Genomic DNA, 23,252 nt, shown 5'->3' on the forward strand with positions numbered 1-23,252 from the left:
TCAGCCTAATGTCCCCGAGCACGAGTTCTACGTGAGCGTCTCTGGTTTCTGTTTGCCTGCTCCCCGGGCTGCTCGGCGATTCCTCTGACTGATCGGCGCTTCAGTTCCTGTGTTCCGGTATTCGCTCTCCGGCCACTCTGAGCGTTACCACGATCCTGAGGACTGAACTCTGCTCTGCATCTCACCGTGTTCTATTGCCTGCTGTGAAGTTGTGTTCAATAAAAACTTTGACTAAACACTCCGTGCCGTTGTGGTGCACTTGGGTCCGCCACACGCCCTTGTCTCACCGAGCCCCTGTCTCTCTCTCCTACAATAATCCACGTTTTATTAAAGCACTAATCACTAATTCAGCTTCTTTCCGGGAGTTTTTTGTGCTTTTTCGCCTAGCTGTTCTCCGTAGATCGTAGTTCCGCCTGGACCCTGGTTCTGACTCCTGGCATGGCCCTGCTGACACCTGCTGCTGCTATCATTATTTTAAATATGATTCATAATGATGTCATCATAAACCAACATCTTTGTGCTTCCCCTCCCTACAGAAGCCTCTGTGGATGGTGGTTGCCCCTGCGGTAGACCTGCTGTACTTGGTCTGCCACTTGCAATTATTTGTATCATCTGTTAGAGGAATTCAATGTATTGAACATCTTTTACATTGTTTATTCTGTACACATGACACCCATTGCAGTCTGTCCATCTCAGGAGAGGGATCCCTCCTCTGACGTTCTTCCTTTGGTTTCTTCCCTTTTTCCCCATTGAAGGCTTTTTCATTTTTTGGGGAGTTTGTGAGGGTTTCAGGACAGAATGTTGCATGTGTACAGACTGTAAAGCCTTTTGTAGGCAAATTTCTAATTTGCTATTTCGGTTGATACAAAATAAAATGAATTTAATTGAATATAGGTTTGTTGATTAGTTGTATAATTTGTGATGTTTACAGCCATGAGGGGTTGGAGGCCAAGTTGAGCAAATTGGCTTAGTAACGATTGTCCTGCACATAGGTTTTTTTCTTTTGGATAGCTTCCTCGTTGGAACCAGAAGTATCGTCCACGCACCGTCCAGAAAATGTCCACACGGCAGTGCTTATGTACATTTCCTCAGTGAAGCAAGAAGCTAACAAAGAAAATGAGCTCTAACCGAGGAGGCTGAAGACACAGATAAACAAACCTTGGCAAAACCAGAGCAAAAGTAAAGCATCCAGCATGATTTTACCTTAAAAAAAAAAAACTGATTTCATAATTTTGTTCAATGTTTTATTGTACACTTAGTCCAGATTTTTGGGGAGGGGTTTCAGCCAATCCTACTGTTGAGCTTCATTTTACGTTCTACCCATTTTGGTAGATAATTTCCACGTGGTTTAGTTACTCCATTAAAAGCTGGATATAGGAAAGAAAATAGATTTTGATTTAGAGGGCTGTTTTATTTTAGGCGATTCACAAAATTCAAAGGTTTACATGTTAATTTGTATTTTTTAGAGACATGTCTCCCTTTATTCCCACCGAAGAAATTAGACCAAATAGACATTACACTTTCCATCACAGATCTGCTGATGGAAAGAATATGGTTTCATGTAAGGAGGAGAGGGAGTAAGAGATGGACAAGTAAAAGTGACTGATATGTGAGATTGGATTAATTCTGATTATTACATTTATGAGAATCAGATGGAGTGATATACAAGAGATGTGTGTTGTTCCTCCAACTCTCCAGCCATGATCCACCCTTCGCGTCCTCCTCCACTGTCCCCATTACAAACCACTGCCCTGGTCCCACACAGCCCAAGCCCAGACCTTCAGCATCCAACTACAGGTCATCTCCCACCAGATTGGGCAGTGACTGGAAACACCCCCACCATTACTATGGATTAACCAAAGTCTCTGAACTGACAGCCCAAAACTAATTGGTCTGAAAACCAACGGGACAGTTTGCAATTAATCAACAGAAACGGTCAGAAAAGAGATCCACAGCCATTCTTTGTTAAATTTGTTTTGCCCACCAGTTTCTGTGCAGATGGGATTTGAGACAGTAGGTGCACCTGCCAGCAGCCCATTTCAAATTTGATTCTTGCATGCGGTTCACATGAACTCTTCGTGATATGATAAATCAATTTCCTCTACTTAAAAAAAAGGACAATTTCTTCCCAAAATATAATTTATTTTGCGTTGTATCAAACTCAATTACATTAACTGAAAAGTTGATTAATTTGGAAGAACTGTAAGGAGCAACTAACTATTCAAATGTTAACTCAGTGAGGCCAACGAGCAACAGATTTTGGGTACAAATAGAAACACCACCGCTTTGCTCTCCAAAGGACAGGGTGTAGAAATCAGTCTATTCAGGAAACAACTACGTCTGTTAGAAGAAGTCTGCTGCAGAGGGCCGTCGTTTCGGCATACTCTTTGGAGTATTCATGCTGGTCCTCCTGTTGGCCTTCGGAACCTTTCTGCCAGAGAGCGGTGTGGGAGGAGACTTCAAGACCCCAAACTTTGGTTTCTGTTTGGGGTCAAAGGGCACTCTTAATGAGCCGTCTGGACTTACCAGCAGGCTGCGGTCAGTCTTCCGAAACTCTACACCATGACAAAGACAAGTAACCAGGTACAGATTTACTTTGAATGCATTCAACATCTTAAGGTTTCATTTTAATCACTGGGAAGTGTTGGCAATATCCTCATCTAGAAATGGATTGTACTTTGAATTCTTAATTCCTATTCTGAAACATTGCTAAATAGGAAACATAATAGTTTCTACAGTTTAGAAAAGCAACTTAATGTTAATTACCAATGATTCAACTTTTTCCTCATTCCCTTTGTTGCACAAAATTCAGTAAATCTGTCATCGGATTTTGAAAGAAAAATGTGAGTGAATTTCTAGCACTGAATATTTATGCATTGAAATTGTATCCGAATGTTTTTCAACGTTAAAATATTCAACTGCAAAAAATCCAACCGCAACATCCGGGAACCCAAGGAAGAGCAAAATCGATTCTAGATTCAAGATCAGGAGCGTGCGTCACGCAAAAGGAGCGACCACCCAATACAACTTCGGCTTGTCGGCTAGCATGGTGACCGGATTTTAGCCATGTCGAATAATAATGAGGCTTTAACTCTTTCAGTGCCATCAGTGTGGTTTGTGTCTAAGATTCAGTAATAGACAACTGGCATTTGTACATTAACAGTCCATATTTATGGACTTGACTGTACGTCTTAATGCGAGGCTTTAGAAATGAACACAAAAGGATTCTGAATTTGCTCATAAGTCTGAAACGAGTCATTTGGCCAATGTTTTGATAACCGACCGAAGGCAGCGGACAGAGGTCACCAGCGGACCGACTACTACTAAACCACCGTCTTTTAGGGACACAGCGGTGGTCCTCTGTAGACATCACAGCTGTGAACTATGAATACAGATGATGTGGTAAACAAAATGCTCAACAAACCAGAAGGTTGTATTCTTTAGACCTTTTGCTTTGATGACTTGGCACTCTTAGCATTCTTTCACCCAGCTTCACAAGGTTCACATGGGATGTTTCTCCATTAACACGTGTGCCTTGTCAAGAGTCATATCTTGTCTACTTAATGTGTTTGAGACAGCATTGTTTTGTGCAGGGTTGGTGCACAGTTCTATACAGTGAACAGGGCTATTCCAACATGTACTCAAGTAAAGACAAGTACTCAAGTAACGACTGACCTTCCTGTTCTAAGTGATGGACTGTCAATCTTTGAATGAAACCTCATGTGAAGTCAACGCTCTGAGGTGGTCACGATACGAAAATTATGACTTCGATACTATACCTGCCAAATTTTACGATACCACAAATACGATACTGGAATATTTATCTATTATAGTAATAAAAACATCTGTAAGGTTCCCTTTTTTACCAGCTTGTTCCTGCCCAGCTTTTTGAATGGCATTCATATTAGTATTAGCCCACAGCAAGATATTAATGAAGACGACATGGTAAAATCATAGCATTGATTATACACAGCTATGTAGGCCTATTGTCCGTATCGTCCTATGTGTCTACATAGTTGTCCATATACCTATGGACATAATTTTACAGATGTGGGTTTCAGGTGGGAAAAAAACTAAAGCTATGTGGGTTGGGTACATTAAAGTTAGACACATAATTAAAGGATAATTTTCCCCCTTTATTGAAAAACAACAATGAAAATAGCATCAAGTGTGTATTTGGTACAATTTTCTGCGCATTCTGATCTCATGATCATATAGGCCCACATGAGTGAAATTGTAGGTTATTTTGCATGTATATATTTCTGCTGGACTATTCAGTAACTTATTTGCCGCCATGCTTTGTCTTGTGTTGCACTTGCTTGATGTTTGACTCTTAGGAAAAATGTTGGGCTAGTCAACATAGCTACAGGGCTGCCATCTCTCACGGTTTCCCCGACGCTTTTGCATGTTTTCACACGCAGATCCAATTTTTACGCAAAAAAAAAAACATGCTGGTTGAAATAACTATGTGAGTGACGGCTGCCTGTTGCATGGGCGATCAATGCATGCAGGCAGCCTGACAGGTAGTGAGACGGTGAGTGCGCTCTTGTTGTGTGCTTTTTTAATGACGTGCCGGTACTAAAAATATAAAAGTTATTTTAGTACCGGTACACTGTGCAACATTACCCTCAACACACCGCCAGGCTCTGTGAGGGCTATTTGACCAAGAAGGAGCGTGATGAGTGCTGCGTCACATGACCTGACCTCAACAATCAACCCACATGGCAGGGTCTAGGATGAGTTGGACCGCAGAGTGAAGCAAAGCGGCCAACAAGAGCTCAGCACCTTTGGGACTCCTTCAAGACTGTTTAAGAACCTTCCAGGTCACCCCCTCCTGGAGCTGGTTCAAAGAACGCCAACAGTGTGCAAAGCTTTAAGCAAAAGGTCTCAAATGAAAATCGTGTAAAGCATTTTTTGTTACCCACATCATTTAATACACGTTCCTTTAAAGTCTTCAATATTAAGCTATAGTGTAGAAAAATTATGAAGCAAAACCATTGAATGAGAAAGTGTCCCAACTCCTGACTCTTACTGGGAACTAGATGTCCATCCAAAGAGATATGCCTCCCTATTTCTACATCTATTAATATGAAGTTGTGGCTTCTTTTAAATACATCCTTCATATTTAGACTTAGAATTCCTTCAGTATTCATTATACATTCATTATAATTCAAAAGGTGTCACATTTCTTACCAGCAGTCTTATTATTCTTGAGACCAAAGGTCACCTTCTTGGATTCTGATTTGGGAGTTTGATTCTGTGAAATCAAAAAGAAAAAAAGACAGTCATGGTTAGGTAACAAATCATTGGTTCCATTTATTCTATGAGACAAATGAAAAAAAATCAAAACAAGGTGGAATCAGGTCTTTTTTTTAATCATACCTTCTTACCAACAGAGCTCTCAGGTTTGGTTAAAGCTCTTGACAGAGGAACATATACATTCTAACATTACTAAATGAGAATCCGACAGCCTTTTGCATGTTACACAAGCATCTAACCAGTCATGCTTGTGTAACATGGGAGGAAGTAGAGAGCTGTTAGCCAATGCATAGCTGCATCTGTAACTTCAGTAGAATTGACACAATACAGGACATTTTGACCATCCCATTGGTATGAGCAATTTGAAAAATAAAAATATTTGATATAAACTTGTTCTCGATTTCGGCGCTACGGATCATTTTTCACGGTCACACCTCAGTTTGTGGTATTAGTGTGAACCACTTCACCTTCTTGCTGGCGCTCCCCTTAGTTTTGAAGAACAATGGCATTGGCACTGTGATGTTGCTCTGAAAAGTGCAGAAGTCTGAAGAAGTCTTCTGTGACTTCTTAGTGCGAATAGGAGTGGATGACTCTCCAATGCCCTGAAAAGTAGAAGTTAGTTATGTGTCAGTGTCAGATAGTTAGGGAATTCAGTTTTATCCCCTTGAGCCCTTCAACCTCATTCACACTCACGCAGTCTGGTTCAGACTTCTTGGTAACTGAGTCATCATCTGCGACCCCATTGATCAATGCCGCCTCCAACTCGTCCACCTCGTACTCAAAGACCACAGGGATCTTCCTTTTCTTCTGTGGTTTTCCAGAGGGACAGACCACTTCAGTTGCAGCCAATGTGGGCTTTGCAACTTCACTGCAAACTACCGGCAACTCTTTTCTTTTATTATTTGCTGGTGCTGTCACGGTGATGTCACACGGAGACTTCTCAGCAGCCGCATGTCCCTCTCCAGTCTTCCTCGACATTTGGGGCTTTTTCTTCTTGTTCAGTCGGAGCACAGTGCTTGGATCATGGGAAGCATCTTCCTGCTTGCTTTTTGTCTTTTTCTTCTTTGGAAGTGGCGCCGTGGTGGTATCTTGTGAGGCTTCCTCAACAACGGATCCAACTCCAGCATTGGTGGGTTTTTCCTCTTCCTCTAACTGGGCCTCAGGGAGGGGGTTACTTCCTTTACTGTCATTGCATGGGGTTAAAGAATCAGTTTGCGTCTTAAGTCCTATGTTAGAGTCATCTTCCTTTGAAACTTGACAACATATTGATGTGCCCACAGCGTTCACTTCGGCTTCCTTGAGGTTCTTCGCTGTTGGGCGTCTCTTCCTCTTGGCAGGGGTGGTACAATCAGTTTCAGGTTTTGTTGCAATGTTTTTTTCTGCAGACTCTACACATTGAATGATCTCTGCTTCAGTATTGATGTGCAGTTTGGCCCCCACCTCATCCATGTGTAACATCGCCTTCAGGCCCTTCTTTTTCCCTGAGACAGCATGGGGTTCAGAGGACATGTCTGGCTTTGTTCCAAGAGGAGCCTGCTGCGCCTCCGCTGGCTCTGCAGTCTGACAAGGCCTGTTGTTGCAGTCACCCGGTTGGCCGTTTTTTTCTATGGCGCTAACTGTGGGCCGTGTCGGTCCTTCGGAGAGGAGCACTGCTTCTGACTGGCCCTCTGCCACGGTCACAGAGTTCAGAGAGCTTTGCGTTTGTGCTTTTTTTCTCTGTGAACAAGGTAGGCTTCCTTCAGTCTCTGTAATCGTACTTCGAGCTACAGTGTGCATTTGTTCTGCACCGCCATCCTGCATGGCTTTCTTCTTCCTTTTCTTTTTATTTGCAGTCAGGTCAGCTGGTTTATTGTCATCTTTCACAGAATTCTTGCTCCGTTTGTCAGGTGTGGATGCCTTTTGCCCCCCTGAAATAGACAGGTTAGATCAAAAATGAAATGACAGAACATATTCCAGTCACAGGCAGCACCCCGTTGAGTTTTATCAGAGAACCACCATTGTCATCACAAACTAATATAATTGAGCTCATTTGGTCCTCAAGATCAAAAAGGAAATCATGCAACTGTTTGGCGACATTCAAATATAGCTTTTGTAGTATACTACAAAACAACACCTGTATATTGCTCACAGTAGCTGCCCGCCTGTCCCCACCCCTCAATACATGTGATACAGTGTCCTGGTTAAAGTATGAAATCAAACTGGATTTGGCCTCAGGAATCCATACAGTTTACAGCAGAGTGAAAAATGTTGCATAGGCAGAAAGCAAACGTAGCCTTACCTTTCTTTGCTTCTGGCACACCCCCATCTTTACCCTCCGTGTGACCTGCAACTCTTTTCATCCTCTTCCTGCTGCCGAACATGTCGTCATCTTCATCTGTAGAGACCTCCTCTGGATACTCATCCTGAGGAAAGATGCCTAAGAGGAAATCCAGGATTAGACTGAGCGAAGAAAGACAAGGTCAATCGAGAACAATCCTGTTATCAGAAAGTGAAGAAAAAAAAAGAAAAAGGTATGATCAACGCTTACCTTCATTCAGATCACGCAGTCTGTCACCCACACACCAGAGAAAGAAGAAAACAGATGTGTTTACATGGAGGCAAAGACCCTTCATAGTGCAGGCAAGGAGAAAATCCTTATACCAACAATATAGTTCCAAACAAAATTTGCTTATAGCTTTCAAAAAACAACTATTTTCAACCACGTCCCTGCTGCCCCTTCCCAAGAAAATAAATCTAATTTTGACATTAGTCTTTATAATCAACCCAGATCCGTTACATTCAGCAGCTAACTAGCTATCCAAAGGGATATGCTGTTCATCATGTGGCTTTATCAGGATCATGGTGCGTGTAGTGCTAGTCTAAACATCTACTTCAGGCTGTATCGAAGGCCTTTCTGATACTGGTAGTAAATGTATCAAAAGCAACATGATGCAGGATAAACAGCACTGGCGGGAACAATTTACGCCACAACATCAAGTACAACTATGTGTAGAAGACAAAGGTGAAGTGTTACAGGTCTACTCACACTTTGACAATCTTGTAGAGTCTCTGTCTGTTCCGGCTGAGAGTGCTTCTGCGACTGGCCAGCTCAAACAGACGGTCTGCCAGGGCGCCATAGTTAAACTATAAAATACAAAAGCCTCATAAGAAATATCCACATTCTACGTCACTCATTGTACACTTTACAATCTAAGAATTATTCTTGGAACAGAGAGAAAGCTTTGCCTGATCCATAAAACCATCTATTGGACATCTTATAAAGAAACCATGTTGAATTCCTACAATAAATCTTTATTTTATATTAGTCATTCACATGGTTTCTGCAGTTCAAGAAATTTAACTTTGCATAAAACCCCAGGGTTCATACACATTTTGACCAATGGATTTCCATGACTTCAAACTAAATTTCCATGACAAAAAGGTTTGTGAAATCTGTTAAAATCTTTTCTAACTTTTTATGTATTCAATGAGAATTCCAAAAAGGTATACACAGTGTTTCCCCTACATTCAATTAGGGGCCCAAGAAAGTATGCTTTCATGTTTACAATTATCCACTATGGATGAGTATCGTTTGGCGTTTTCCTGATACCAGTGCTAATACGATACTTTGAAAACAAACCACTGCCTAAAGAGTGCCTGAACCAACACACGCTTCTGGTGATTCTAGTGTTGTTGACGAAGACCAAGCGAAAATAATCATACAATCTCCAGTCATTTGCGTAAGAAAAAAAAACACGCGTCTGCAGCTCAATGACAAACCACACCGAAGGAACAACGCCACACCCCCGGTTTACAACTCTGAACTCCCGCCAGCAGACTGGCAGCACGTCGTTGTCTTGTACGGAGGCTGTGACCGAAGAGAGACGTGCTGCTTGGCGTGTAGCTTCGCTAGCATGTTTGAAATATCTAACTGTCCTGCCTCCACATTACAGTCTGCTCGTCCCGGGTCTCTGTCGTAACTCATGACATGCACTTTTCCATATGTACCGTTAGCTAACCACGGTTAAATCTACACCCCTGGCACAGTGGATGATTCCTGAGCTACTGTTTTTATGGCCATCGAACTTTTCACTTAAGGTGCGTCCACAAAACCACAGTGCGAGTATGAGAGCGTCCTGCTCACATTTCAAGCTTCTCTTTAAAATTATGAATTATTTGAAACTTCTTAAACGAACCAAAAGAAAATATAAATATAACAAATTTCCATGACTATTCCAAAACGTTGGCGATCTTATTTTTTATTTTTCAGGCCTGGAAATGAGCATTTTAAAATTCCATGGCTTTTCCAGGTTTTTTCATGACCGTACAAACCCTGAAACTCACTATTTTAAAAACATTGTTTCTGAAACAGGATCATCATTTAGTAATACATGTACTGAAGAAGAGACCATGAACTCATGTTTATAATGTTCACCGAGTGAATGGATTCATTTTTCCTTATCGACTTCTACAGGACCAGAGTCGCCGCCCCCTGATGGTCACCAGAGAGAAAGTTTGAGCAGTTTGAGACACTTTTCATTGCCCTCAACTCGGCAGAATTAGAAGTTGCCGAATGGCTATGACTTTCAGTGATGCAGGGCCTAACTGAATTGAGCACGTAAACGCTGGTTTAAGACACGTCAAAGCATTACAATTCACAGGGCGGGCATTTACTTAAGTATTTTAACCCTAACCCTAATCACAAATCTTATTTCGGGTATTTAACTTAAAACCATCAGCTATGGGCCGAGGGATAAGAGTAATCTTTGAGGTTTAAGGACTCATTAGTGAGGTGGTTTGATTTAATTGAGTATTAACAGTGTTCTAAAAACAAAAACCAATTTAAAAAATAAACAGTCCTCACCTGTAGGACATGTCCAATGTAGTTATTGCAAGACACCTCTGTGTCTGAGTCTTTCCCTTGAAGAAGCCCAGCATCGTCACTATCACTGTCATTGGATGCATTACCTGAAACAGAGAAAAGAAAATTGACAAAAAAATCCCACTAGCTACTACATGCAGTGAAACACTGTTTACCATCTTTGTCAACAGTAATGAGAACCTTGCATGGATAAACATCAAAAGAGACATCGCTGTGTTGGTACCAAAGCCGAATGGGGCCCACCTAGCCCACCAAGAACATCCATCCATTTGATACCATGACGCTCTCATGGAGTCTCATCATAGGCTGCTCCACCAACGGGTTACTGTTACCGTTTATCTGCTTCCGTGGCCTTTTCCTCCCGACCGGTTTGCTTAAGTTCTCATTTAGTTTGTTGTCGTCGTCTTCAGAAGCCTGTCCTGAGTCGGCGTCAGAGTCCTCAGCTGCTTTCAACTCCTTCATCAGATCTTCAATAGCGAAGGGGGCCTGGTCAATAATAGTGCTGAGGAGGCTGTTGCAGATGGCACTGAAGAGACACCGACTGGAAAAAACAGGAACACAAGGAACAGATGAAGTAATGGGACGGGGGTAGACGCAGACCATTCATATTTAACACAAAAAAGCTCCTTTAGTCTACGTGCACATTTGAAGTACAAAGGAAATTTCCATACACAACCATGCAACAGTTTAGATTCTCTAGACAGAGGAATACACTCAGGCTTGTGTTTAATGGATTGTGTATTAGACACCTTTAATAAGAAAATTGAGCCCTGCTGTGCATTGAGCAGCGTGATGAATGGCTTGCAACCGAAATTCCTTATATTAAGCAGTTAGCTTTCATCATCAGTACAGACGTTTCCAATCCGGCTAATCAGACAATTGGAAATTTGACAGCCAACTGCTGCACCATCATCAAATACAGACAATTTCATGAAAACATACCTACAAACACAACTCCGACATTGATTTGGGACAGAGAATGTTGCATGTGTACACATTGTAGCCCTCTAAAGTAAATTTGTAATTTGCCAATTTGAGCTATACAAAATAAAATGAATTGGGATACAGCTCTGTAACATCCTATTGAGCACTACAGCAGCATTCTCCATTCTCAGTAACTTCATTATTAGCTCAATTGGACAAAAGCTGCAGAATAAATGAAACAAACAGGTGAACTGACGTGGACTTACTCCTTGGTCTTGGCAGCAGTTTTGCAGAATGGCTCGATAAATATCAAATTCTGATCGGCCGTGAGCTGTGAAAGGAAAAAAAACATGAGGATCCTTGTGATTGGACAGTAGGTGGAGTATGGACAGGCAGGAGGTCGCTGAATGATGATCACACACAAGCTACTAACAATTACACATTGCTATGCATTGATTTGACCACTACCAGGAACCTGGATTCCGCAGTCACTACCAGACACCACTGTTTGCTGACCTGTCGCCTCAACAAATTGCGTAGCTGCAATGCTGGCAGCCTCGTGGGGAGGGGAGGGGGTGCTGCGCTCATGCTACTAAAACCTACAATGTGATAATTAAAGCAGTGTTTTTTTCACTTAAAGTAAAGGGGCATGCACACGTTTGTCCTTCAGAGGCTCGTGCACCCTCAGATGGAGACTGGACAGAACACCCTCAACATGCATACTTGACACGAGTGACTTTTAAAACTTTATTTGCACTCTTTACTTTTAAATGCATATTTGCACTTACATTTTGTAGTACTAATTTAATGTATTTATTATGCTGATTACATTTGTATTAACTTGTCATAATTTTTAATTTGCTATTACTAACAGACTAAAGGGACTGAATTCAAGGTCTTCAAGAGAAAGGGGCGTAACCATGGAGACATGGGAGGTAAAAAGGAAGCAGGAAGTGAATGTGAATTCAAAATTCCATGATGCACGTTTTTGGGCATGCTGCCCAGCCTTATGCTGCGTTCACACCAAAATCTTGCATTTTCGCTATCCACCACGGAAATAAAAACCTTTTCTGCTCCGTACCGGTTGTGGAAATTACACAAATGTCACAAAATAAAAAAAAATAATTAAAAAAAACAGGGCTCCAGACTGCCCGTTGAAAATCGTTTTTCTCTGCAACCATTAACGTCTATGCATTGACTTTTCATGGAATGTAGTCGTGAATAATTTGCTTCGCTTTTGGTGTGAACGCAGCATTACAGGGTTCATACACATTAACCAACGCATTTCCATGACCAAAAGGTTTGTGAAATATCTGTATACATAAAAGTGAGAAACTAAACAATGAGAATTCCAAAATGTATACAGTGTTTCCCCTACATTCATTTAGGCCCCAATAAAATATGTTTTTAGGTTTACAATTATCCACTATGGATGAGGTTTTCCTGATACCAGTGCTAAAACATAGCGGTGCCTAAGCCAACACAATAATTTTTTACTTCAAATTACAGGCTTCCGGTGACATGATTGGAAGAGCAGGTTTAGAGACGAGGCGTCGGGAATAAGTTAGAAAACAGTGACATATAGATATATAAAGCCTTCAGGGTGGAAAACAAGATGACTACCACATCCAAAACAAGAGGACAAGGAAAGTCAGGACATTTGAAAGAAACTGACAACAAACAAACAGCGCTAGTTTAGATGCTACTAGCGGTAGCCGCGAAGAGCAGGTGAGGGCGAAATGTCCTTAATACAAGAAATGAGAAGATTCCACAAAGAAAACAGCCAGGGACATCAACAAACAAAGACCCTTGAACGTTTGGAAAAGACTGACAGATTAAGGAGCAGCTCGGTGACCACCAGCAGAGGATCGATGAGCTGGAGGGGAGAGTGAGCGTCGCGGAAGATGCGGGGGCAGGGCAGCACCGTGTGATACGGTACCTGTTTCAACGAGAAAAACAGCTCTCAGCTGTTTGTGACGATTTGCAGAACAGGCTGAGGAGAAATAACCTTAGAATATTTCAAATACCAGAGGAGAGTGAACATGGAGACGTGGCAGTGTTTGTGAAAGCCTTGCTTCCCAAAGTACTGACGTTAACACCTAACCTGGACCAAGACTATTCTCCTGAGCTGCAAAAGAAGCAAGCGAAGGTTCACGCAGTCGTCAAGCAGCTAAGGCAGAGGGACATTCAGGCAAAGTGCCTGTATCCAGCTCGACTGAAGGTCAAGATGGACTCGGGAGAGAGGACTTTTCCCCCGCTGACAGACGCCGCGGATATTTGAGAGATGGGTGTAGAGGGGCAGTGCGGAGAGAGAAAGCGCATCGAGGAGAAACTGGAGGATGGAACATCAGCGGGAAAAGGAGGAGAACCAACATGCTGGCGATAGCTGACCTGAAGGCTATGATTCAGGAAGAAGATAAAGATGAGTAGTCGGAGGTATATAACACTTACAACTAGTTTCAGGTACACAATGTTAAGTGTGTATGAACAATACATAGACTGAAAGCAATAATAGTACAATACAAAACGCAAAGTTGTCACAAAGGGCCAAAATAAGAAAAAGGTCTGACGGAATCTTGAGGTATACATGAGTGGTTCACACTCACTAAGACCTTTCTTACATGTTAGTGTAATTTGGGTCACTATTGTACACTGGGTGCATTTCTCTACAGAGGGATTAGGTCACCACTCTCTGTTCCATTATCACCGGGGGTCAGACATGGTTATTGTTTATTCGCTATGTCTGACTGGAAATGTAGAAGTTCTGTTCTATGTTCATACGGTTATTGTTGTGTTCTATCTGAGGCAAGTTGCAATTTGTTCAACTTTGTACATTTGCAGTTAAATTATTTTACTTGCTTTTATTTAACAGATGTTCATGAGAGGTTTGGGCTGTGTTTAATTTAATTACTTACAATATAAAAGGAATAAACAACCCAATTAAAAGAAAAAAGATACTAGGACAGTTGAAGAAAATGCAGTGCTCTATAGCCTTACTTCAAGAAACTCACCTCACAGAAACAGAACATCAAAATTTAAAAAGGGAATGGGTGGATCAGGTGTACAGTAGCTCTTATGGGAAACGTAAAAAGAGGTGTAGCTATACTATTTAGTAAGTCTGTACTTTCATTGTGAAAAATGTTTCCAGGCTACGGAGGGTCGCTACGTTATGGTCATAGGGAGGATGGCTGGTTTTAAATTAACTCTTGAATGCACCAAATGAAGATTGTCCACAATTTTTCAAAAAGCATGCACATTTGGTAGCAGATTATGGGGTCTTTTGTTATTGGGTGTGGACTTAAATTGCATACTGAATAATAGAATAGATAAATTACCATCATCCTCAAAATCTCAAAGCAGAATGTAAAAAGTCTAATTAATAGGAGGGTGCCCTTAGGATTGTTGACAGAAAATACTATGAATTAGGAAACAAGGCTAGCAGGTTATTATCATTCCAACTGCAGAAGGCACAAGCTAGTCGAACAATTCCTAAAATTAAACAACCTTATTCTAACGATGTCGAAACTAGCCCAAAAGCAGTAGCAAATGCCTTTGCCAAATATTATGAAGTTATATAAGGGTCAACATCAGGAATTAAAAGAAAAAATGCACGATTTCTTTAAAAATCTGAAATTAGACAAGCTGACGGAGGATGAAGCCTCTGCGTTAAGTAGAGCCAATTAGAGAAACTGAGGTGAAAGAAACGTATTAAATTAAAAAATAAAACGCCAGGAATAGACAGGTTCGCTGATGAACCCGTCAATTCCTGTAAAGTGTTTGCTGATGACCTCACTCCAGTACTATGCAAGTTATATAATTGTGTGTTAAATTCAGGGGACCCTCCAGAGTCATGGTCTGAGGCGATCTCAGTCCTGCATAAGGAAGGAAAATACCCATTGCAGTGTTCTAGTTATCGACCTATTAGCCTCCTGTGTGTGGATTATAATATATTAACATCTATTTTAGCAACTAGAGTACAAAAATACATTAGTAAAATCAGATCAGACAGGGTTCATTTCAGGTCACCAAGGGACAAATACAAGAAGAGCACTAAACTTGCAGTCACTCATGGCAAAGGGTACACAAACGTCAATGCTTCTCGGCTTAGATGCTGAGAAAGCATTTGATCGGGTAGATTGGAAGTTTTTAAAAACAAACATTAATGGAGATGGGCTTCAGTGAATAATTTACTTTTTGTTTTCGGCTGTTGTACGAGAATCCCAAATCAAGAATTCGAGTTAACGGACAATGCTCTGACTTCTTTAATATAGGGAGAGGCGTAAGACAGGGTGATTCTCTGTCCCATTCTTTTTGCTCTCAGTATCGAGCCTCTGGCGGAGGCAATTTGTCGGGATGTCCAGATTGAGGGGGTGGAGGATGGTGGGGGGAGAGTTCAGTCTCCCTTTTTGCTGACGACATCCTGCTCTTTATAAAACATAACCTTACTTAAATACCTCGACTAATGCAATGCCTAAAAGACTATGGAGACATTTCTGGATACAAAATCAAAATAAATCAGAGGCAATAATGATATCAGGAATATGGCCTAAACAACTAAACGAGATGGTGTCATTTCATTGGTCTAAACATGGATTTAGGTACTTGGGGATTATTGTCACACCTGAAACTACAAGACTTTTGAAGCAAACTACAATAAACTAATTAATAAAATAAGGAGTGACCTAGTTCGTTGGGAGGTTCTTCCTTTATCTCTGCTCGGCAGAGTTGAGACTGGGGTAAGGATGAACCTGACCCCACGTCTTTTATTTCTGTTTCAATCATTTCCCATACGAGTTCCAACTTCCACTTTTAATATGTTAAATATGTTAATTTATAAATTTATAAGGCCCAGAATTAAACTTAAAACACTTCATCTGGCTAAAGATAAAGGAGGTTTGGCTTTGCCAAATAAAAAAAATTGTATTATTGGGCAGCTCAATTAACAGCAATTGGGACTTGGATCAGTGGATATGGGGAAGCAGAGTGGACCCAAATAGAGCAAGGGGAAGTTAGGGGTGCACAACTGTCTGTCCTACCCTTTATGGATCTAAAACATGTCAATAAAATGAATATTGAGAATGAATAGATAAAACATACAATCAAAGTATGGGTGGAAGTAAAGAAAATGCTTAAAGATGTTGGAACAATTTCTCGAGCTATGCCCATAGTGGGTAATGTAGATTTTCCACCTTCAATGTGGGACCATGGTTTTATAAGGGCCTCTTTGTTTTTAACCAGCTCTTTGAAGAAACTCACTTAGTCTTTCAGATAACTCCAGGAACAATTTGATCTTCCCTCAAGTGATTTTTATAGATTTGCAAATTAGACATTACATACATTACGAACCATAAGGAAAAAGAATCGGGAAAATCCCAAATGGCATTGAACAATACTTTCTCAGTTTCTGAAAAACGCCTCGCTGTTGGTAAACGGGTTTCTCATCTTTATAAAAGATATCAGAAACGGTTGGAAACACGTACAACATTAAGGAAAAATGGGAAATAGAAGCCAATACAGTAATAGAGGAGGAGTTATGGGATAAACTCTGTTATAGATGTCATAAGGGAAATAATAGTCAATAGTGGAAGGAATTTGACTGGAAAGTTAAAATACGCTATTTTCATACTTCTTTGGCTATTTCAAATTTTGTAAAGAACCCATCTGTAGCTTTATGTTGGAGACAATGTGGTAAATTAGGGGACCATACACACATATTTTGGGATTGTCCAATAACCCTTGCGTACTGGGAAAATATCAAAGGAGATGGAGAAAATTGTAAAAAAGAGAAGTACCATCGAATGTACAGTTTGTCTTATTGGGTGTTATATCAGTGGATGTTTTCAATGCTGACCAAAGATACATTTCACGTGTACTACTGCTAATTGCCCAAAAAAACATTACTGTTAATTGGAGGTCTGTGAAATCACCAACTGTTACTGAATGGAAACAGACTGAGGCAGATTTATTTGATGGAAAAATGACTGCATTATTACAACTGAAAACTGACCTTTGTACCCAGGGATAGCACATGGTTAAAGAATATTTAAATTTATAAATGATATGGCTCTACATTATGGTATTGTGTCTGTTGAGATGCAATTATTCATATTAGATGCAGCAAGATATACATGTATGTACACAGTATATATTTTTGTTATAATTTTTTTTTAGCCCTAGTCCCAGATAATGTTCCTTGTTTTTGTTCTGTGAAAAAATATAAATGAAAAGTTAAAAAAAAAATGGTATGAACTGTTATCATTGTGTATGTATTACTTCGTTGGAATTTTGGGAGTATTAATGATTTAATGTATGTTCATTGTGCCGGAACTAAAGATATGTAACATATTGAAAGTGTTTATGTTGGATTGACGCTCGATGTCTAGACGTCATGAATGCAGCAGGTGCAACACAGAAGAGCTGCATGAGGCACGAGAGCATATTGTTTATACCGTGTGACAGAATGTATTGATAGTATTTTAAGTTGACGCTTTGCTGCGTTGCCCTCTGATGTGGTTCCTGTAGTAGCTTCGCTAGCAGCAGCTTCGCTAGCAGCAGCTTCCTTTAGCAGTTAATGCCGTTGTCCCATGTTTGAAGTATCTAACTGTCCTACCTCCACATTACTTACATTCTGCACACATGACATCCATTGCAGTCTGTCCATCCCGGGAGAGGGATCCCTCCTCTGACGTTCTCCCTAAGGTTTCTTCCCTTTTTTTCCCCCATCGAAGGGTTTTTTCATATTTTGGGGAGTTTTTCCTGTGCCAATGTGAGGGTTTCGGGACAGAGGATGTTGCATGTGTACAGACTGTAAAGCCCTCTGAGGCAAATTTGTAATTTGCGATTTTGGGCTATACAAAATAAAATGAATTGAATTGCTCGTCCCGCCTCTGTCCGAACTCATGACATGCACGATTCCATATTTAGCGCTAGCTAACCACGGATAAATCTACACTTCTCTGGCACAGTGGATGATTTCTGAGCTACTGTTTTTATGGCCATCGAACTTTTCAATTAAGGTGCGTTCACAAAACCACGGTGCGAACTATTTGCGCTGCGAGTATCAGAGCGTCCTGCTCATATTTAGGTTATTATTATATTATTTAACATGTCATGTCTTAAATAAACATGAAAATATAAATAACATTTCCATGACTTTCCCAAAACGTTTGTGATTATATTTTTATCCATGACTTTTCCAGGTTTTTCATCTGGCATTAGGAAACCCCTCCCATTTCAGAGACTGCTTGGTTCAACCAGTGCAATCCTTGAAGGACCCAGCCCAGGTCGACTGCACGATTGGGACACAGCTTTAAACCCTTGTTTTTCACTAAGGCCAACAATGTCTTGAAATCAATGGCAGTGCTTTACCTCTGCTGAGCCCACAGCCGCCAGCTCGCTCATGTAAAGGTCCAGGACATGGAGCTGCAACCCGATCGGTGCCCCGCTGCTGCTTTGCAGGAGGTGTTTTGTCAGCAGCTTCAGAAACTTGGCAACCGCACTGAGGAGACAGTACATAGTTATTGACTTCTAAATGGAGATGGCATTAAGGCAAAGTAATAGTATATTACCTGCTCTCCCAGTTTCTCCTCTTCAGCATCTCAAAGGTTTGTTTGATCATGAAGCGAACAAGCTAACAAAAGACAGGGGAAGATAATCCTGTGAATTACTAAGAAATTAAAATATTAAACATTTCATAATAACCATAAATTAGTACAATCTCTTGGTAGGACATGGAAGCAACTAATGTTGCACAGTGTACCGGTAAAAGAAAGGTACCGCGGTACCCTTATGTTGAAAACGGTACGATTTTGAATATTTTTAGTACCGGTACTTCATAAAAAAAAAAAAGCATCGGCTTGCAGAAAAGATGCCAGAAGTGAGATCTGAAAATACTTTGGGCAAGTATTTATTATTTTACGCATTTTTTTGGTCTCAAAAAGAGGAAATGTATGGGTAAAAGGGCGTTGCTTTATCTTGTGTTACACTTGTTGATGTTTGTTAGGAAAGTTGTTGTCAAGCTAGCCAAAACAGGGCTGCCACAATCAGCGCTGGTTCATCGTCAACCTCGCCGACTGTAAACGGCGCATCTGTGGCACTATTCGCTCAAAGCCGACGCGAGAGCACTTAAGACCAGCATCAATGTCCAAGCGTGTTATAACCAGCTTGCTAACATGGCTAACAAGATGTCTTGCTAGCGGCTAAACTTAGTGAAACCCCTTTGTTTATGACAAACCAGCACGCCAACGTGAGGCAAATAGCGTCACAGATGCGGCATTTACCTTCGGCGAGGTTGGAGATGAATCAGCGCAGATTTTTTTAGCGTGACACATTGGATTGGAAAAGCCGTGCGAGTTGGCAGCCCTGTAGCAGTGTTGTCAAAAATCAACCAAGTGCAAGACGAGACAAAGCAAGACAGCAAATAAGTTACTGAATAGTCCAGCAGAAATATATATACAAGCAAAATAACCTACAATTTCACTCATGTGGGCCTATGTGATCAAGAGGTCAGAATGCACACAAAATTGTACCAAATAATACAAACTCAATGCAATTTTCATTGTCTTTTTCAATAAAGGGGGGAAATTGCCTTTTAATTATGTGTCCATCTATAATGTACCCACCCCACATAGCTTTAGGTTTTTTTCCACCTCAAAAACATCTGTAAAATGATGTAATTCATCCTTATGGAAATAACTGTAGTACAATAGGCCTACATAGCCATGTAAAATCAATGCTATGATATTACCATGTCGTTTTCATTAATATCTTGCTGTGGGTTAATACTAATATGAATGCCATTTGTTAAGTGTTCAAAAAGTGGGCAGGAACAAGCTAGTAAAAACGGAACCTTAGAGATGATTAATTCATTACTATCATAGATAAATATTCCACTATCTTATTTGTGGTATTGTATCGAAAGTATCTTGTATCGTAAGATTTTGGCAGGTATAGTATCTGTCATCATTTTTGTATTGTGACAACCCTAGAAGCAACACAGCAGTATTTCATCTGACAGGTAAGGTTCTTTATCTGCAGATCAGATTTGAATCTGCTGTGTGCCAATTCAGCACTATTACACCGGAAATGACTTATCAGGCTAAATTACGCAAGCTGTTGTGTCGTGGTGTTTTGCCCGGTGTGTTGTGGGTTATTCATTGTTGTTATGAAGTTATAACCATGACTCACGAGGTGTAAAAATAAAATCTGCCGCCTGCTGAAGAGCAACTTCAGTTATGGTGTAACATTGGTATGAACTGTAATGAGAAATTCAGGGTATACCGTTTGAACCGGTGTACCGTGCAGCTCTAATACCTACCTTTCTGTCTCTGCGTTTTACAATTCTCCTCTGAGATCTGCAGCACACTCTCACTACAATGGTTGTCCCTCCCATACCAACTAGAGGAGGATGCCATTTTAGCCGTATTCCTTCTACAACATACGATTATTGCAGCATCAACAAGTAGACGACCAAGTACATGGTCCCCACAGTTCTGAGATCTATTATTTCTCAACCTTCTGATCTTCCTGCATCAGCTGATTTAGAAAAGCAGGAAATCGTTGCTCTTCACACCAACCTGGAAGAACTTGTCCATTCGCAGCCTGTCGATACCAGTCCACTCTCTTTTGAAGGTCAGCAGGAAGCTCTCCAAATACAATAGCTCTGCAGGAAATGGAACATCATGACAACTGCTGCACTGGGTTGCCACAATAACTAAGGTTTAAAGTAGTTTAGTTTAATGCCATTTCTTACTAAAGACTTGGCAACACCTGGGTCCAATACATGGCTTGTACTTTTCTTTTTCCTCCCCATTAAAAGCTTGTTCTTTGTGGAGATGAGGGTTCAAAGACAATGGGTGTAGACTGTAAAGGCCTCTAATCTGTGATGTTTGGGTTAATAAAAGCCATTGAATACTACAGGCTAGGTGTTATAAAATGGGCAGAATTAGTTCCCTAAAAGTGGGTATGGCACAATGACATAGCCACTTCAAATCTACCGAAAAGTGCATGAAATGTAACACAACACAACAGTGGGAAGTTACACATTGACAAGCATCTGCTCAGTAACTTTGCCAGTGTAAATAATCATAAATAAATTACACTGCCCAGTAATATTGTAACAATGCCATTATATTAACCTTTTCTGTAATTGATCCTTTCTCTCAACTTTCACAAGCTGTTGATTCATAACTATCACTATGTTGTCTGGAGCCTTGATTTGAGAGAGAACTCATGCAACTGGCTAAAGGGCTTTTCTTATATAGCTCCCATTAAATATTATGAAATTTGCCATGGTCAACTTACGTCCGTCAACATCATGGAAGCTATGCATCAGTGCAGAAATTTGGTTGGATAGCTCCTCCTAAAAGAAGAAAAGTGAAGACTTCATGAACAGAAACATAAAATCAAGCAGGAGACGGCTTCAACATTAGTCACCTTCCTGAATTTATAACATATTTAGGAAGGTGGAATAAAAACCTACTTCTGATCCAGAAGTAGGTTTTTATTCTCCCTCAAGTTGCAACCGGTACCACCCTGGTGTGGGGGGGTCAAGCCATAGACCATTTACATCTACGCGTCCACTGTAAGGACGCCATCCGTGAGTTTAGAAAAATGCAAGCGGCGCGCAAGCGCGTGGGCTGGCATAAACTATGCTTTAACCCTGACCACTTAAGGACGTCACCTGGTCAGTGAGTGCGAGCAAATTGCAACAATGCGGGAGTAATTCCCTTGGCCATTGTCAACATCTAATGCAGATTCACGAAAAGGGTTCATAAAGAGCTTAAAGTGTCTCCCAGAGAACCTCAAACGATGTGACAGAGGGGACGTGTGGACTAGTGGCTCTCGGGTTCAAACTGTTTATCCTCTGATTGAAGGAAGACCACAGAAGCCCCCCATGAACATCTGTCTGACATTGGTTAAGTGTGTACTACCAGCAGTCCCCTGTAAGCCATGCACACAAAGCATACCTGGAGCAGTGGCTTGTCTTGCATCCACAGGCAGTAGAACAGACCCTTCCACAGCTTGAGCAGCTCATCCCCGGAGAATCCACCTGAACAAAGGGACACACACATGGAGGAGACGTCCCGCAAGTCCAGCATACAGGCGTGCTTCATACAAATACTAGTGACTGCAGTGATGGACTAGAGAGCAAACATAATAATAATCTAACATTACATGTCATTGAGCTGACGTTTTTTTTTTTATCCAAAGCGACAATAAGACTAATACAGATCTGCAGGACGTTGAGTTTAAGCAAAAACATACAATATGTAAAAAACAACAATGTTACTGTTCCGATTATTGCTGCACACGACTCCCTTTGATCTATACGAGTTAACACGTGTGCACCAAGTGGAGAGCTACCAACACCATCCAACGACTAAACTGGGGCCGATTGGCTTTTTGACTGAACTTGTTTGAATCAAGCAGTTACTGTTAACAATAGATCTTCCTTTAACCTGTGAACCTTTTGAAGCAACGTTAATAATAGCTATCGCTAGCATGCTTACTAACGTTAGCCGTCTAAATAGCTCGGACAGCGTAGCTAGCTCACCTGTCGCGATTTGAGACCTGCCATTTATATATTTCCTCAGCTTCTTCACAGCCTTAGTCCGGACGAGTTTCTCGTTAGAAGCTAATTTCTGCGCTAGCTGGACTTCTGGTTCCTGAATCGACGCCATGCTCACACTGATTCACGTGTGAATGGGCTCGTTTTTTTTCGCTTCCTCTTCTCCCACGTTTCCCTGATAAGACGCGGATTGATGACGTTTCTGGGGAGGTCGAGTCTTCTTCTTCTTCTTTCAAAAGACGCATTTACGATAGCGGCTGGCAAACAGCGTTGACCTATTACTGCCCCTACCGTGTTGGCGCTGGGACCACGTTTATCTGTCTAATTAAATAAAAGAGCACACTATATATAAGGACTGAGATTATCTTGACCAGCCCAGAATCAGATATTACCAGTCTGAACTAGCGGTTACAAGAAAACTAATATGTCGACCCAAATTTGGGTCTGTGGGACTAAAGAGGACGAATACATGAACCTCTGTCTGATGTATTCATCTTTAATATGATGTTGCTGGTAGTGTGCTGTCAGTGCCGACTGCTTTTGATTAAAGATGGGGAAGAAACGTCAGTGTATTAAAGTACGTTTTTGCAAACTCACCGCACACCAATAAAAAGTTATTGTAAAAAATGTTCTCTTTTT

The 23,252-nt window shown here is 41.0% G+C and overlaps 1 protein-coding gene across 2 annotated transcripts; it reads right to left on the reverse strand.

Annotated features, from left to right (window-relative positions):
• Positions 1 to 1,267: 1,267 nt before the first annotated feature.
• rrp1 (ribosomal RNA processing 1) lies at positions 1,268 to 22,822 on the reverse strand. Of its 2 annotated transcripts, none has more exons than XM_037488575.2 (16): positions 22,599 to 22,822; positions 22,012 to 22,094; positions 21,347 to 21,404; positions 20,620 to 20,705; positions 18,613 to 18,674; positions 18,413 to 18,542; positions 11,311 to 11,375; positions 10,453 to 10,661; positions 10,103 to 10,206; positions 8,285 to 8,382; positions 7,787 to 7,806; positions 7,538 to 7,675; positions 5,953 to 7,166; positions 5,727 to 5,861; positions 5,194 to 5,257; positions 1,268 to 2,481 (listed from the first exon to the last, which is right to left on the reverse strand). In XM_037488575.2, exons 1-16 carry the CDS (start codon positions 22,723 to 22,725, stop codon positions 2,324 to 2,326), a joined length of 2,751 nt encoding a protein of 916 aa, XP_037344472.2. In that variant the 5' UTR covers positions 22,726 to 22,822; the 3' UTR covers positions 1,268 to 2,323. The 2 variants fall into 2 exon arrangements, with proteins under 2 accessions (XP_037344472.2, XP_037344471.2); XM_037488574.2 differs by having other exon boundaries at positions 2,065 to 2,555; positions 22,599 to 22,821.
• Positions 22,823 to 23,252: the final 430 nt, after the last annotated feature.

The sequence above is a fragment of the Pungitius pungitius genome, chromosome 10, assembly GCF_949316345.1.
Source record: "Pungitius pungitius chromosome 10, fPunPun2.1, whole genome shotgun sequence".
In the NCBI taxonomy this organism is placed as follows: domain Eukaryota; kingdom Metazoa; phylum Chordata; class Actinopteri; order Perciformes; family Gasterosteidae; genus Pungitius; species Pungitius pungitius.

Excerpts from the sequence above, each read along its gene's own strand:
- rrp1 (XM_037488574.2), bottom strand. The coding sequence starts at position 22,725 with ATGGCGTCGATTCAGGAACCAGAAGTCCAGCTAGCGCAGAAATTAGCT. Across the intron at positions 18,675-20,619 it reads GAATGGACAAGTTCTTCCAG|CTTGTTCGCTTCATGATCAA; the intron begins GTTGGTGTGAAG and ends GTCTTTTGTTAG. Across the intron at positions 5,258-5,726 it reads AGGGGAGCGCCAGCAAGAAG|AATCAAACTCCCAAATCAGA; the intron begins GTGAAGTGGTTC and ends TTGATTTCACAG.